Source organism: Carassius carassius, chromosome 37, assembly GCF_963082965.1.
Source record: "Carassius carassius chromosome 37, fCarCar2.1, whole genome shotgun sequence".
In the NCBI taxonomy this organism is placed as follows: Eukaryota; Metazoa; Chordata; class Actinopteri; order Cypriniformes; family Cyprinidae; genus Carassius; species Carassius carassius.
The window spans coordinates 28,871,316-28,885,509 of NC_081791.1; the positions used below are offsets into that span (position 1 = coordinate 28,871,316).

A 14,194-nucleotide genomic window follows, 5' to 3' on the forward strand; every position below is an offset into this window, starting at 1 on the left:
AAACACACTCCAAACTTCTGATCTGAATCAAATGATTCTTGAAACAAACTCCAAACTTCTCCAAACTTCTGATCTGAATCAAATGATTCGTGAAACACACTCCAAACTCCTGATCTGAATCAAATGATTCGTGAAACACACTCCAAACTTCTGATCTGAATCAAATGATTCGCGAAACACACTCCAAACTTCTCCAAACTTCTGATCTGAATCAAATGATTCGCGAAACACACTCCAAACTTCTGATCTGAATCAAATGATTCGTGAAACACACTCCAAACTTCTGATCTGAATTAAATGATTCGTGAAACACACTCCAAACTTCTGATCTGAATCAAATGATTCTTGAAACAAACTCCAAACTTCTGATCTGAATCAAATGATTCGTGAAACACACTCCAAACTCCTGATCTGAATCAAATGATTCGTGAAACACACTCCAAACTTCTGATCTGAATCAAATGATTCGCGAAACACACTCCAAACTTCTCCAAACTTCTGATCTGAATCAAATGATTCGCGAAACACACTCCAAACTTCTGATCTGAATCAAATGATTCGCGAAACACACTCCAAACTTCTGATCTGAATCAAATGATTCGCGAAACACACTCCAAACTTCTGATCTGAATCAAATGATTCTTGAAACAAACTCCAAACTTCTCCAAACTTCTGATCTGAATCAAATGATTCGCGAAACACACTCCAAACTTCTGATCTGAATCAAATGATTCGCGAAACACACTCCAAACTTCTGATCTGAATCAAATGATTCGCGAAACACACTCCAAACTTCTGATCTGAATCAAATGATTCGCGAAACACACTCCAAACTTCTGATCTGAATCAAATGATTCGCGAAACACACTCCAAACTTCTGATCTGAATATAATGATTCGCGAAACACACTCCAAACTTCTGATCTGAATCAAATGATTCGCGAAACACACTCCAAACTTCTGATCTGAATCAAATGATTCGCGAAACACACTCCAAACTTCTGATCTGAATCAAATGATTCGCGAAACACACTACAAACTTCTGATCTGAATCAAATGATTCGTGAAACACACTCCAAACTTCTGATCTGAATCAAATGATTCGCGAAACACACTCCAAACTTCTGATCTGAATCAAATGATTCGCGAAACACACTCCAAACTTCTGATCTGAATCAAATGATTCGTGAAACACACTCCAAACTTCTGATCTGAATCAAATGATTCTTGAAACAAACTCCAAACTTCTCCAAACTTCTGATCTGAATCAAATGATTCGTGAAACACACTCCAAACTCCTGATCTGAATCAAATGATTCGTGAAACACACTCCAAACTTCTGATCTGAATCAAATGATTCGCGAAACACACTCCAAACTTCTCCAAACTTCTGATCTGAATCAAATGATTCGCGAAACACACTCCAAACTTCTGATCTGAATCAAATGATTCGTGAAACACACTCCAAACTTCTGATCTGAATCAAATGATTCTTGAAACAAACTCCAAACTTCTCCAAACTTCTGATCTGAATCAAATGATTCGTGAAACACACTCCAAACTCCTGATCTGAATCAAATGATTCGTGAAACACACTCCAAACTTCTGATCTGAATCAAATGATTCGCGAAACACACTCCAAACTTCTCCAAACTTCTGATCTGAATCAAATGATTCGCGAAACACACTCCAAACTTCTGATCTGAATCAAATGATTCGCGAAACACACTCCAAACTTCTGATCTGAATCAAATGATTCGCGAAACACACTCCAAACTTCTGATCTGAATCAAATGATTCTTGAAACAAACTCCAAACTTCTCCAAACTTCTGATCTGAATCAAATGATTCGCGAAACACACTCCAAACTTCTGATCTGAATCAAATGATTCGCGAAACACACTCCAAACTTCTGATCTGAATCAAATGATTCGCGAAACACACTCCAAACTTCTGATCTGAATCAAATGATTCGCGAAACACACTCCAAACTTCTGATCTGAATCAAATGATTCGCGAAACACACTCCAAACTTCTGATCTGAATCAAATGATTCGCGAAACACACTCCAAACTTCTGATCTGAATCAAATGATTCGCGAAACACACTCCAAACTTCTGATCTGAATCAAATGATTCGCGAAACACACTACAAACTTCTGATCTGAATCAAATGATTCGCGAAACACACTCCAAACTTCTGATCTGAATCAAATGATTCGCGAAACACACTTCAAACTTCTGATCTGAATCAAATGATTCGCGAAACACACTCCAAACTTCTGATCTGAATCAAATGATTCGCGAAACACACTCCAAACTTCTGATCTGAATCAAATGATTCGCGAAACACACTCCAAACTTCTGATCTGAATCAAATGATTCGCGAAACACACTTCAAACTTCTGATCTGAATCAAATGATTCGCGAAACACACTCCAAACTTCTGATCTGAATCAAATGATTCGCGAAACACACTCCAAACTTCTGATCTGAATCAAATGATTCGCGAAACACACTCCAAACTTCTGATCTGAATCAAATGATTCGCGAAACACACTCCAAACTTCTGATCTGAATCAAATGATTCGCGAAACACACTCCAAACTTCTGATCTGAATCAAATGATTCGCGAAACACACTCCAAACTTCTGATCTGAATCAAATGATTCGCAATCTGTGCTTCAAAGTCCGATCTAATTCAAACAATTCACAATACGTACTTTGAAGTCTCAGTATGAATCTAATGATTCGCTATATGTGACCTGATTGAAGCAAATCGAAACAGAATCACTTTGCGATGCAATGGTTTGATTCAGAGTTTCGAAAAGATCACTGCATGTTTTTTTTTAAATCATCAAGTGGTCAAAATTTTAAAATGGATAGCTCTTTTGAACTGGATTCGGTGCATGAAGAAGATCTGTAAAGTTGCAAAGACTAAAGTCTCAAATCCAAAGAGATATTCTTTATCAAAGTTAAGAGTCAGCCACACCCCCCTAAAATGTCTCGTTTAAACACACCCCCACATCTCTATGTCACTATGTGGGAGATGAGGAATAATACACTAATTTAGTTGTGTTGTAGGCACTAAAACAGTCCAATACTTTGTAGTCAATTACATTTAGGAGCTTAATTCCCCTATTTTTGAAATAGTTTGAGCTGTAGTTTAGTTGGTGACAGTTCAATGGAAAATCAGTTGAAAGCATCCAGTCTCTCAGACCATTGAAGTGGATGTTGAATTTATTCATCAGTATATATGAGGAATGCAAAATGGGAGATGCAGCTAGAACACCAATTCTTCATGCAGTACAGTAACAAAAGTTCAAATGCAAGTACTTTTATTGAGTTTCACTACATTCATTACACAAATAGTGATATTCCAATATTAACAAGTCAAAGTGAAATGTTGCCTCTTTGCATATTCCCTAAAAAAGTAAATCATAAAAAAAACAGAAACAGAAAACTCCCCTCAAGGGCTCATGAAGCAGATACATTGAGTGAAAAAAACACAAGTGCTTAGCTATACAACAGCTTATTTACAACAACATATTTTTATACAGTATATATATAAAAAGTCCTGATATATTTCTCTTTCCGCTCCCTCTTGCGCAAACCTCCCGAAAGCACATGCACACTACCTAGTGCACTACCCTAGCAATAACCCAGGGCAGGACTTACAGTTGATGTCAAATGTTTATATCCCCTTTCAGAATCTGACAAAATATAAATTTTACCAAAATAAGAGGGATCTTACAAAATGCATTCTATAGTTTATTTAGTACTGACTTGGATAAGATATTTCACATAAAAGATGTATAGTTCACAAGGGAAAATAATAGCTTGACTTATAAAATGATCCCGTTCAAAGTTTTCCCGTTTTCATCCCCTTGACTCTTCATACTGTGTTGTTAGCTAAATGATCCACAGCTGTTTTTTTTTTTTTGTTAGGTGATAGTTCATGAGTCTTTTGTTTGTCCTGAACAGTTAAACTGCCTGCTGTTCTTCAGAAAAATCCTTCAGCTCCCACTAATTCTTTGGTTTTCCCGCATTTTTGTGTATTTGAACCCTTTCTATCAATGACTGTATGATTTAAGGATCCATCTTTTCACACTGAGGACAACTGAAGGACCCATATGCGGCAATTACAGAAGGTTCAAACGCTCACTGATGCTGCAGAAGGAAAAACCATGTATTAAAAGCCAGGGTGTGAAAACTTTTGAACAGAATGGAGATGTGTAGCTGTTTTTCCTATTTTGTTTACATTTCATATGTTTTTCATTTAGTACTGCCCTTCAGAGGCTACAGAAGATAGTTCTATGTTTTCAAGAAGATAAAATAAGTTACATTTACCCTGATCTTCAAATTCAAAAAAGTTTTCACCCCCCGGCGCTAAATGCATGGGTTCTATTCTCTTGTGGACTGCATGTAAATATCTTTTGTGTGAAATATCTTATTTAAGTCAGTACTAAATAAACAAGAACAGGGATTTTGTATAACCCCTCTTATTTTGGTAAAATAATAAACATTTTGCAGATTCTGAAAAGAGGGTGTGAACTTTTGAACTAAACTGTAGTGATTTGGGGGCCCTAAACAAACTTCAGGTATATGGGCCCCTAACACTACAGTATGTGCTCTTTTACACCTAACCCGTATTTTGCTCGCATTCTCTCTTATAGTTTATATTTATTTACCCCTTTTACAACTTAAGTAAATACTTTAGTCCATCCAATGCTCTTCTAAAGCCATATTTGGCCTACCTTTTTTCTTTTGGATCACAGATGAAAAATGCTTTCACTTGTCCACTTAATGAATTGTAGCCTTCTCCAATCATTTTAAGGTTTCAAATGTCATAAAATTATCCCATGCAACTCATATTCCAAGTGTTCTGAAGGCATAGGCTATAGAAACAAATCGAAAATGTAATCTAATATTAAGTGGAAAATCTCCATTGCATGTCTATTTGTATGATTATCTTGCTTATTGGTTAAGTATGCCGTAAGACGGAAAAGCAAAATATCTGTTTGTTTGTTTCTCCATATGAACACAATCCTTCCATTTATATTAAAATATAAATATGTGAACAATTTAGACTGAATAAATGGTGCTAACAGCAACTTTACAGTCAGACTGATGTTTAAATGTACAAGTAGGCTACAAAGTGTTTAAAAGTACAAATAAAACACTAATACATATATTAATCCATAACAAAAACATGTAACAGAAATACAACCCAGCTAACACGGAATGATCTCAGAACTTTAGCTAACTTTCAGGTTTTCTCAAAGTTACGAATTAACATTCTTTTAGTTATGTGGTTTTAAAAAACATTCTGAAATGTTAGGACAAAAGACATTATTTATACATTGTTTTTGTATAAATGTAAACTTTCCTCTTACATTTTTAAACATTCCCAGCTAACGGGGAACATTCTCCCAAATTTCTCTAATGTTTTTTAAAAGAATGTTTTTATTAAAAAAAGGACAAATCGTTCTTAATTTTTAGCAGTTGTTTTCTATAACTTCATTAATATTTCGTGAACTTTCTCATAATGTTACAAGAAAACAACTTTCTCGTAATGTTCTCCTAATGTTAGTTCCTTTTAATTATTATTTATTATTTTAAATAACATTCCAATTTTGACATTCTTAGAATATGTAAAAAAAATAACTTACTTTCAAATAACTTTTATACTTCAGGTGAAAATACTGTTAGCAGAATGTTGTAAGAAATGTTTTTGTAGTCTTTAAATAACGTTTATCATAATTAAAACTGGACTGGACATTTTAACATTGATAGAATATTAAAAATAAATGTTTAAATAACACATTTAAGGTGAAAATAAAGTTAGTAGAAATTTGTAAGAAACATTTCAAAACAATGTTCCCACAACGTTTTTAGAACCTAAATTCATTACTTTAAATTGTGTTTAAATATGCAAAAGTAACATTACCATAAAGTTTGAAAAAAATGTTTCATTCACAACTTCCAAGAAAAAACAGGATTTTGTTTTTTGAAATATTTAAAATCTGGAAGTTTAGAGAGCATTTAAAAAATAAAGTTTTCGCAACTTAAAGCTGCAGTCCGTAACTTTTTGTTTTTGTAAGAAAATATGAAAAAACAATTTTTGAGCAAGTACATAAGCACCCAGTCTCTGTACCTTAGCCTGATTCACAAAGGTTAGCTTATAATAATGTTTTCTAATTTGAATTTGCCTAGGATTACACAAATTTATATTTCAAAGAGAACCAGTTATAAAGGAAGAATAATTAGCTTTTTGGGTTAAAATAATTTCTTTATATGAAATTCGAATTGTATGACCAAATCTACATGTAACGCTAATACACACTACACGCAATGCTGATGGTAACATGAAAAGTTTTATAACAAAGTATAGTAATAATAATAATTTGCATGGTTTGAAGTAATATGAGCATTAGATTTAATCACCACTGTAGCGCAATGTATCTTAATGCTTTTTTTAGTCAGTTGGTCAGAACAAAAGTGGCAGACTTGTAACTTACTCATCCATATGACAATATCGAGTGAAAATGCTTATTTGGGTCATATATTCCAAGACGTAGATCTGTGATTCAGAAGTACAGTTAATATCCACTCTGGTGACTGACTGCCACACATTCACCTCAAAACATTACATTAATCCGCGCTGGAGTCATGCCGGAGCACAACCCACATAAAGAAGATGATTCTGCAAATAGCTGCAATTGCAGGTTTCAAACAGAGATGGCGACAAAGAGACAAAACGTACAGACTGCAGCTTTTATATAAATGTTAGCAAGTCGTTCTTATAACATGCGTGTAAGCTGGGAGTCCTGTGTAGTGTTAGTAATATTATATGTGCATGATGAGACAGATGCTCATATTTCTGTGCACTCGATCACGTCGCAGCTCTTGGGCCCATGGCTGGAGCAGACGCTGCCGTTTCTCTGGCTGTTGGCGAGGCTGGGCTCGAGGCCGATGGTGACGCGGCTGGTCTCGGTGATGGACGAGTTTGTGTGGTAGTTACTGTGAGAGTCATTGGTCACCAGACGCCGGCGCTTCCACTGACCACGATACTGCGCAAACTTACGCCGCAACGCCGACTGCACCTACGGAAACATGCATCTTCATTTAATTTTCCAAAAGCAATTGGGTCCTGATACATATAAATATGACGCTGGACCACAAAAGCAGTCTTAAGTCGCTGGGTTGTATTTGTAGCAATAGCCAACAATACACTGTATGAGTCAAAATTATAGATTTTTCTTTTAAGCCAAAAATCATTAGGATATTAAGCAAAGATCATGTTCCATGAAGATATTTTGTAAACAGACAACTTTAAAGGTGTTTTCTCAATATTTAGATTTTTTTTGCACCCTCAGATTCAAATAGTTGTATCTCAGCCAAGACATTTTAATTGCATTAAATTGTATTTAATTGTACATTTTAAACCCTTAATTGTAATAATGCAGTACGATAATAATAATAATAATAATAATAATAATGAAGTTCAAAATCCATGTTATTATTACTTGGAAGTGATAAACATACTGCACACTTAACGAGGTTGATTCATAAGGTATTAATTATTAGTTATACCTCTCCATTGCAGAAGCAGAAGATTACGGCCACCAGGAGACCCTGCAGAAAACACAAACTCTCAGTAAAACACACCGGTAGACCAGCTTATTATTACTAACTAACTATCTAAAATCAAAACCATTAGAAAGATTTTTGGAATTTGAAATAAAATTAACTTTAACTGAATATGAAAGACCATCAAATTGAAAAGTGCCATTGAATACACAAATAAAAAAGGTAATTGAAACTTTTTTCCATCCCTCAATTCTGACTCTTTTCTCACAATTATGCTTCTATATACAAGTTGTAAAAATTTAAGAATGTGAAGAGAATTGTGAGATAAGCCATATATCATATATATATATATTATTGCCTATTTTGCTGAAATTTCATTGCAAAATAAAGGTGCTTTTAAAGGTTCTTCGCAGCAATCCAATAGAAGAACCATTTTTGTTTCCACAAAGAAGCATTCAGTCAAAGGTTCTTTAAAGAAGCATCTCTTTCATACCTTTTTTATAATCTGAAGAACATTATTTTGCCAAAAAGCGTTCATGAAACATAAAGGTTCTCCAGATGTTAAAGGTTCTTTACAGAATCATTTACACAAAAAGGGTTGTTCTATGGCATCATGAAGCACCTTTATTTTTAAAAGCGTACTCAGTATTTTGTCTTTGTGCAACATCGGGGCGTGCTCCTAACGAGACGACGGATGCTGACCTCGGGCGTTTATTTCATTAGCTACAGAAACAAAACACCTTACGAGCTGATTTTCCATATCTGTGATGCATGTTTGTAGTTCATGCAAGTTCATCACCTGGAAATGGTTGAAGATGTTCATGACGAACTCGTAGACGGCTCGAGATACGCGTCCGCTGGGCTCCAGAGGCACCAGGATGAACTGAGCGCCCAGCAGAGGAACCAGGATGATGGTGGCACGAACAGCCTTCATGTAGAAGTTAGTTTTGATGCAGTGAGTGACCCGCAGTTTGGTGATCAACACCCGCACGATGTTCAGCAGGAAGAACAGGTTCACCTGTCGGGTGAAGAGAGAGGTCAATGCATTACAAGCAACACCACTTACTGTATAACACAAGCAGTCCAAAGTCTCTTCTGCTCACCAAGCCTGCATTTATTTGATCTAAACAACAGCAAACACAGTAAAAATTTGAAATATTATTACTATTTTAAAATAATTTAAAATTACTATTTGAATATATTTTTTTCAGTGTCACATGACCTTCAGAAATCTTTCTAATAGGACGATTTAATGCTTAAGAAACATTTCTGATTTTTCTGATCAATTTTTAAAACAGTTGAGTAAATATTTTGCTGGATTCTTTGATAAATAGAAAGATCAATAGATCAGTATTTATGAATATATATATATATATATATATATATATGGCGGTTATAGAAACTATTACTTTTATTTAGCAAGGATGCATTAAATTGATCAAAAGTGATAAAGACATTTTTAATGTTACAAAAGAATTCTATTTCAGATAAATGTAAAAAATAGTAAAAAATATTTCACAATTTTACTGTTTTTGCTGTATTTTGTATCAAATAAATGCTGACACAGAAGAGAATTCTTTAAAAAACTAAAAATCTTACCGTTCAAAAACTTTTGACTGGTAGTGTAACAAGTAAAGTACCAAATTACTCTTAAATGCTGTGTCTATGTGTATATATCGAGATTGGGTGAGAATTTTTGTATTTTTTATTTATTTTTTTGCGTGTGATGATGATGATGAAGCTCACCAACAGAGCGACTTGTATGGGGCTGTGTGTGATGTACAGCAGCTTTACATTCGTGATCCAACACCTGGAGTAAATGTAAAATATTAGGCATTTCAAGAGAACATTTACATCTTAAGAGTGAAATCCAGAAGTGTGATGTTTACCTGTCATCATGGAAGAGCAGACGGGCTACAGCATACAGGACTGCAGGGATCACTGGGAAACCTGCAAAAAACAGACAACAAATATATTTGCTCTGCAATCTTTCATTTCTTGAACATTAGATTATGAAGGCAGCAGAAGATTATATGATATTATACGATAAATGCTGTGGGTGGCACAAACCCCAGCCGAGGACGTAATACCAGCCCAGCTGCTGCTCTCCCACAAACACGGCCACGATGATGAGCGTGTGCAGGTAGATCCCTTCACACAGCATCCAGAAATAGTTGGAGCAGGAGGTGTACTGCATGATACTAGCCAGCAGCTTACAGCCGATCTGAGACTGAACATCAACACTGTCAAAAACAACTGATGTCCTCCACTTCATAATATACTAACTGTATATACATACAAAGCTGTCCAAACCTGCCTGGGCGTACGTGAAAAGTTAATTCGTGTTAAATCAAGGAAGAACTGTGATTAACCACATTATTTCAGAAAGTGGAGTTAATTTTTGAGTAGCCACACTGATTACTGCCAGACCTATTGAAACATTAAATCACTTAACTGACAAAGTGAAGCATGCTTAAAGAGCAACACATCACGCCGTGATCTAAAGAGATTTAAGAACAGATGAGAAACACAACAGTTGACATGCATCAGTCTGGAAAGGGTTATAAAGCCATCTAATCAGAGCCATTATTCACAAATGGAGAAAACTTGGATCAATAGTGAACCTCCCCAGGAGTGTCCGGTCTACCAAAATTACTCCAAGAGCACAAGAACGACTCATCCAGGAGGTCATAGAATAATCCAGAACAAGATCTAAAGAACTGCAGGCCTCACTCGCCTAAACTAAGATCAGTGTTCATGCTTAAACAATAAGAAAGAGACTAGTGGTCGACCGATATATCGGCCGATATTTGCCATTTTTCAAATATCGGCATAGGAATGCGTTTTTCTGTGTGGCCGATATGTTTGCGATGGGACTTTTATTTTGACGGCATGTATGTATTTATATAATTTGAACAAATCTTTGAATGACTAATGCACATTTAATTTCATAAACCTTGCAGACTTAGTCAAATCCGTGTCAATTGAATGCTTTAACTTTAAATTTGTCATCTAAAGTTTGTTTTGTTTACACATATTTTTTTTTAATCCATTGTCAAATTATTACACATTTCTTAAATATTAAAAAAAAATTATATTGGCTTCATATCGGCTATCATCCCTACCTGCTTCCCGAGATATCGGCTCGGGCTAGGCATCAGCTGTTAAAAAGACAATATCGGTCAACCACTAAAAGAGACTGGGCGAAAACAGGATCAATGGGAGAGGTCCAAAGGAAAAGCCACTGCTGACCAAAAATAACACAAAGCCTCTTCTCACATTTGCCCAAAAATATCTTGATTATCCCCAAGACTATTCTATGGACTGATCAGTTATTAGATTAAGGGGGCAATTATTTTTTCACGTAGGGCCAGGCAGGTTTGGAATATGAAATGAATATGCAAAAAAGGAAGGGGGTGAAAACATTTTCACAACACTGTGTGCATATATATATATATACATACATACATAAATACACACAAAAAGTCATTATTATATTATCATATATCATAAGATCATATAGAAGTCATTTATACTGTTTACTAGACAGCTGAATCAAATAATTGGTTCCAAAATCAGAATGAGATTTATTGCCAAGCATTTTTACACACACATACGCAAGGAATAATGATGACAGATTATTAAATGAGATAATGTATATTTATATATATTTATTTTGTAATTGAACAAAAGCAAATGGATGAAATATGAAGTTATTACAATATTAAACCTTAAGATGACTTTAAAATATTATATTTTGTAGGAAACGCATTATATAATATGTATATACTTCACTGTTATTTTAGTATCATTGATATACTATTATAATTTTTGTTAATATTTTGAATTACATTTTTTTTTTAGTTTTTACTTTAATTTTAGCAAATATTTTAGTGTATTATTATAGTGTATTAAAATTTTATGTCATTTAACATTTTTGTTATTTCAAGTAACAAATGATTTTTGAATAGTTTTAGTTAATATATATATATATATATATATATATATATATATATATATACTGTATATATATAAATAACTTTTTAACAAAGCAGATTTTATTTAAATAGCATACAGTATATACAGTATGTTATGTTTGTAATGATTTTTCCTATTATTCTTTTTTGCGGCAGTACAGAAAATTGTAGAGTAAGTTACAGTAAGTGTTTCTGAGAGACAGCTCATGATGCTCATATATATATATATATACAGTATATCTGCACCTACCAAATCCATGGGGTTCTCTGGTCTCTGATCTTTAATGACGAAGAACCAGGCGATGGTGGCGATCGAGTTCAGGATGAAGGAGGTGAACATGTTTTTATGAAGAGTGATTCGCTGGCAGCTCAAACACCTGCACAAACAGCAGCCATTCACTTACACTGCCAGCCCAAACCGTCTCGAACACTCAGATTTCAGTGTTTTTAAATTCTCTTCTGCTCAGTGTATAATGTTACAAAAGCTCTCTATTGGAGATAAATGCTGAATCTGAAATGCAGATGATTGCAAAGAGCCTTGAAAAAATGTACTCAACTTAAAAAATAAATAAATAATAATAATAAATAAAACATTTTTTTAGGGACCTAGAAATCAGTTTTACCCCAGCACCCCCCCCCCCCAACAAAAAAACTTTGCACCCCTTTTCCACTTGAATGGTTAAATTAAGTGTTAGTAAACGAAAAAAGCATGTTTCATTAGTTGGAATCATGAAACTAATACGATTTATTAGCAATTTATTAAAAATAAATCAATTTAATTTTTTTTTTCCAAATTCAATAGTTTTTTTTGTTTTTTTTAATGGTTCAATCATCAAAAATAAAAATCCAAAAAAATATTGAATAATTAATAAAGAAAAATAAAAAACTGACTAATTGGTTGAAATTGTTAATTTTAAAATTAAATGCAATAGCAATTTAATAAAAAGGTTAACAATTTTTTTTTTTTTAGCACCAAATCATCATATTATTCTGATTTCTGAAGATCATGTGACACTGAAGACTGGAGGAATGATGCTGAAAATACAGCGGAGCATCACAGAAATAAATTACACTTTAACACAGATTCACACAGAAAACACTTATTTTAAATAGTAAAAATATTTACAAATTTTACTGCTTTTGCTTTATTTTGGATCAAATAAATGCTGAGCAGAAAAGTCTTCTTTAAAAAGTTTTGCCTGGTAGTGTACATCACATAAAGCCATGTGTTCTGCTCTACTGATCACACACTGACAGAAACATCATCAGTCTTCAGGACGTACTTGAAGTGTGAGAAGATGCAGATGGAGATGAACAGCGATATGATGGACAGCCCGTGTCCCACCATCACCAGATAGTAACTCACCAACATGAACTGCACACACACACACACACACACACACACGTCAGCGCAGGCAGGATTGTGAATTATTGCTTTAATGTGTAAAAGTGAAGCTCTGACCTCGAGTTTCTGGTGGGTGGACGCTGAGCACTGCGTGTAGTTGGACCACAGACGGTTGCTGACCGGATGATGAAACCACTGACCGTCTGAGTCACACATTTTGCTCACTTTCTCTGACCAGAAACATCACACTTCTCATTTGGGAAATATTCTATTCTTTTTTCATTTAGATTCTTCTGGATTCTTTTTTATTATTATTTATTTCTGTTTTAATGGTTACATTAAGTGTTGTTAATCGTACGGCATTTGTAATTAATTGAAATCATTTAACAACGACTAATTAAAAGTTAAATTAAAAAAAGTTATTTTAAGTCATTTTTATTTTATTCTATTTTAACTTAAGTGCTATTCATCCAAAAGCATGTTACATTAATTTAAATCATTAAACAATTTGACAATTTTAAAAAAGTTTAATTGTGTAAATACATTTTTACTTTTCACTTTACTGGTTAAATTAAGTGTTAGTAAACAAAAAAAAGCATGTTTCATTAGTTGGAATCATGAAACTAATACAATTTATTAACTCTTTATTACAATTGTTTTTTTATTTATTCAATTTAATGGTAAAATTAAGTGCTAATCAAAAATGAACTGAAATCATGACATTTTTTAAAAATCTGTTTAATTCCATTTTTTATTTTTCTGGATTATGATTTAATTCCATTTTGCATGTCTAGTCAATTTAACTCATGACAATTTAACAATTAAATAATTTTTATTTAATTTATTAAAACAGTTACACAATAATACAGCACTATAAAATCGTTTTTAGTGTAGCTCAGTTTATCTTAGTTCTTCTATTTTTCTCTTTGAATTATTTTCAATTTAACAACAATTTATGAAAAGTTTAACAAAGATAAAATTACCCCCCCCCCCACCCTCCAAATTCCGTTTAATTTTTTCTGGGTTCATAATAAAAAAAAATGTCTAATCAGCTGAATTAATACAACAGAGATTTACTCCTAAAAAAATTGTTTATAAAATGAAGCTTAATTTTGTCAAATTATGTATTATTAAGTGTAATACATATATAATTTCAGAATTTTGTATTTATAATCCTACTTGTCAATAATTAATAAACACACTCACACACACACATATATATATATAATTGTTCTTTTGTTTGTTTGATTGCTTCTAGAGTCCTCTTTGGATAAAAGCATC

At 33.6% G+C, this 14,194-nt stretch overlaps 1 protein-coding gene across 1 annotated transcript in view; it reads right to left on the bottom strand.

Moving 5' to 3' along the window:
* Positions 1-6,644: 6,644 nt before the first annotated feature.
* The window catches only part of calcrl2 (calcitonin receptor-like 2), a 15,115-nt gene continuing 7,565 nt past the window's right edge, over positions 6,645-14,194 (bottom strand). Inside the window, exons 4-12 of the mRNA XM_059528547.1 lie at positions 13,031-13,143; positions 12,852-12,943; positions 11,819-11,945; positions 9,662-9,821; positions 9,481-9,541; positions 9,338-9,401; positions 8,391-8,609; positions 7,595-7,636; positions 6,645-7,104 (exon numbers count right to left, since the gene is read on the bottom strand). Coding sequence (XP_059384530.1) covers positions 6,874-7,104; positions 7,595-7,636; positions 8,391-8,609; positions 9,338-9,401; positions 9,481-9,541; positions 9,662-9,821; positions 11,819-11,945; positions 12,852-12,943; positions 13,031-13,143 — 1,109 coding nt within the window. The 3' untranslated portion in view covers positions 6,645-6,873. The remainder of the gene's footprint in view (positions 7,105-7,594; positions 7,637-8,390; positions 8,610-9,337; positions 9,402-9,480; positions 9,542-9,661; positions 9,822-11,818; positions 11,946-12,851; positions 12,944-13,030; positions 13,144-14,194) is intronic.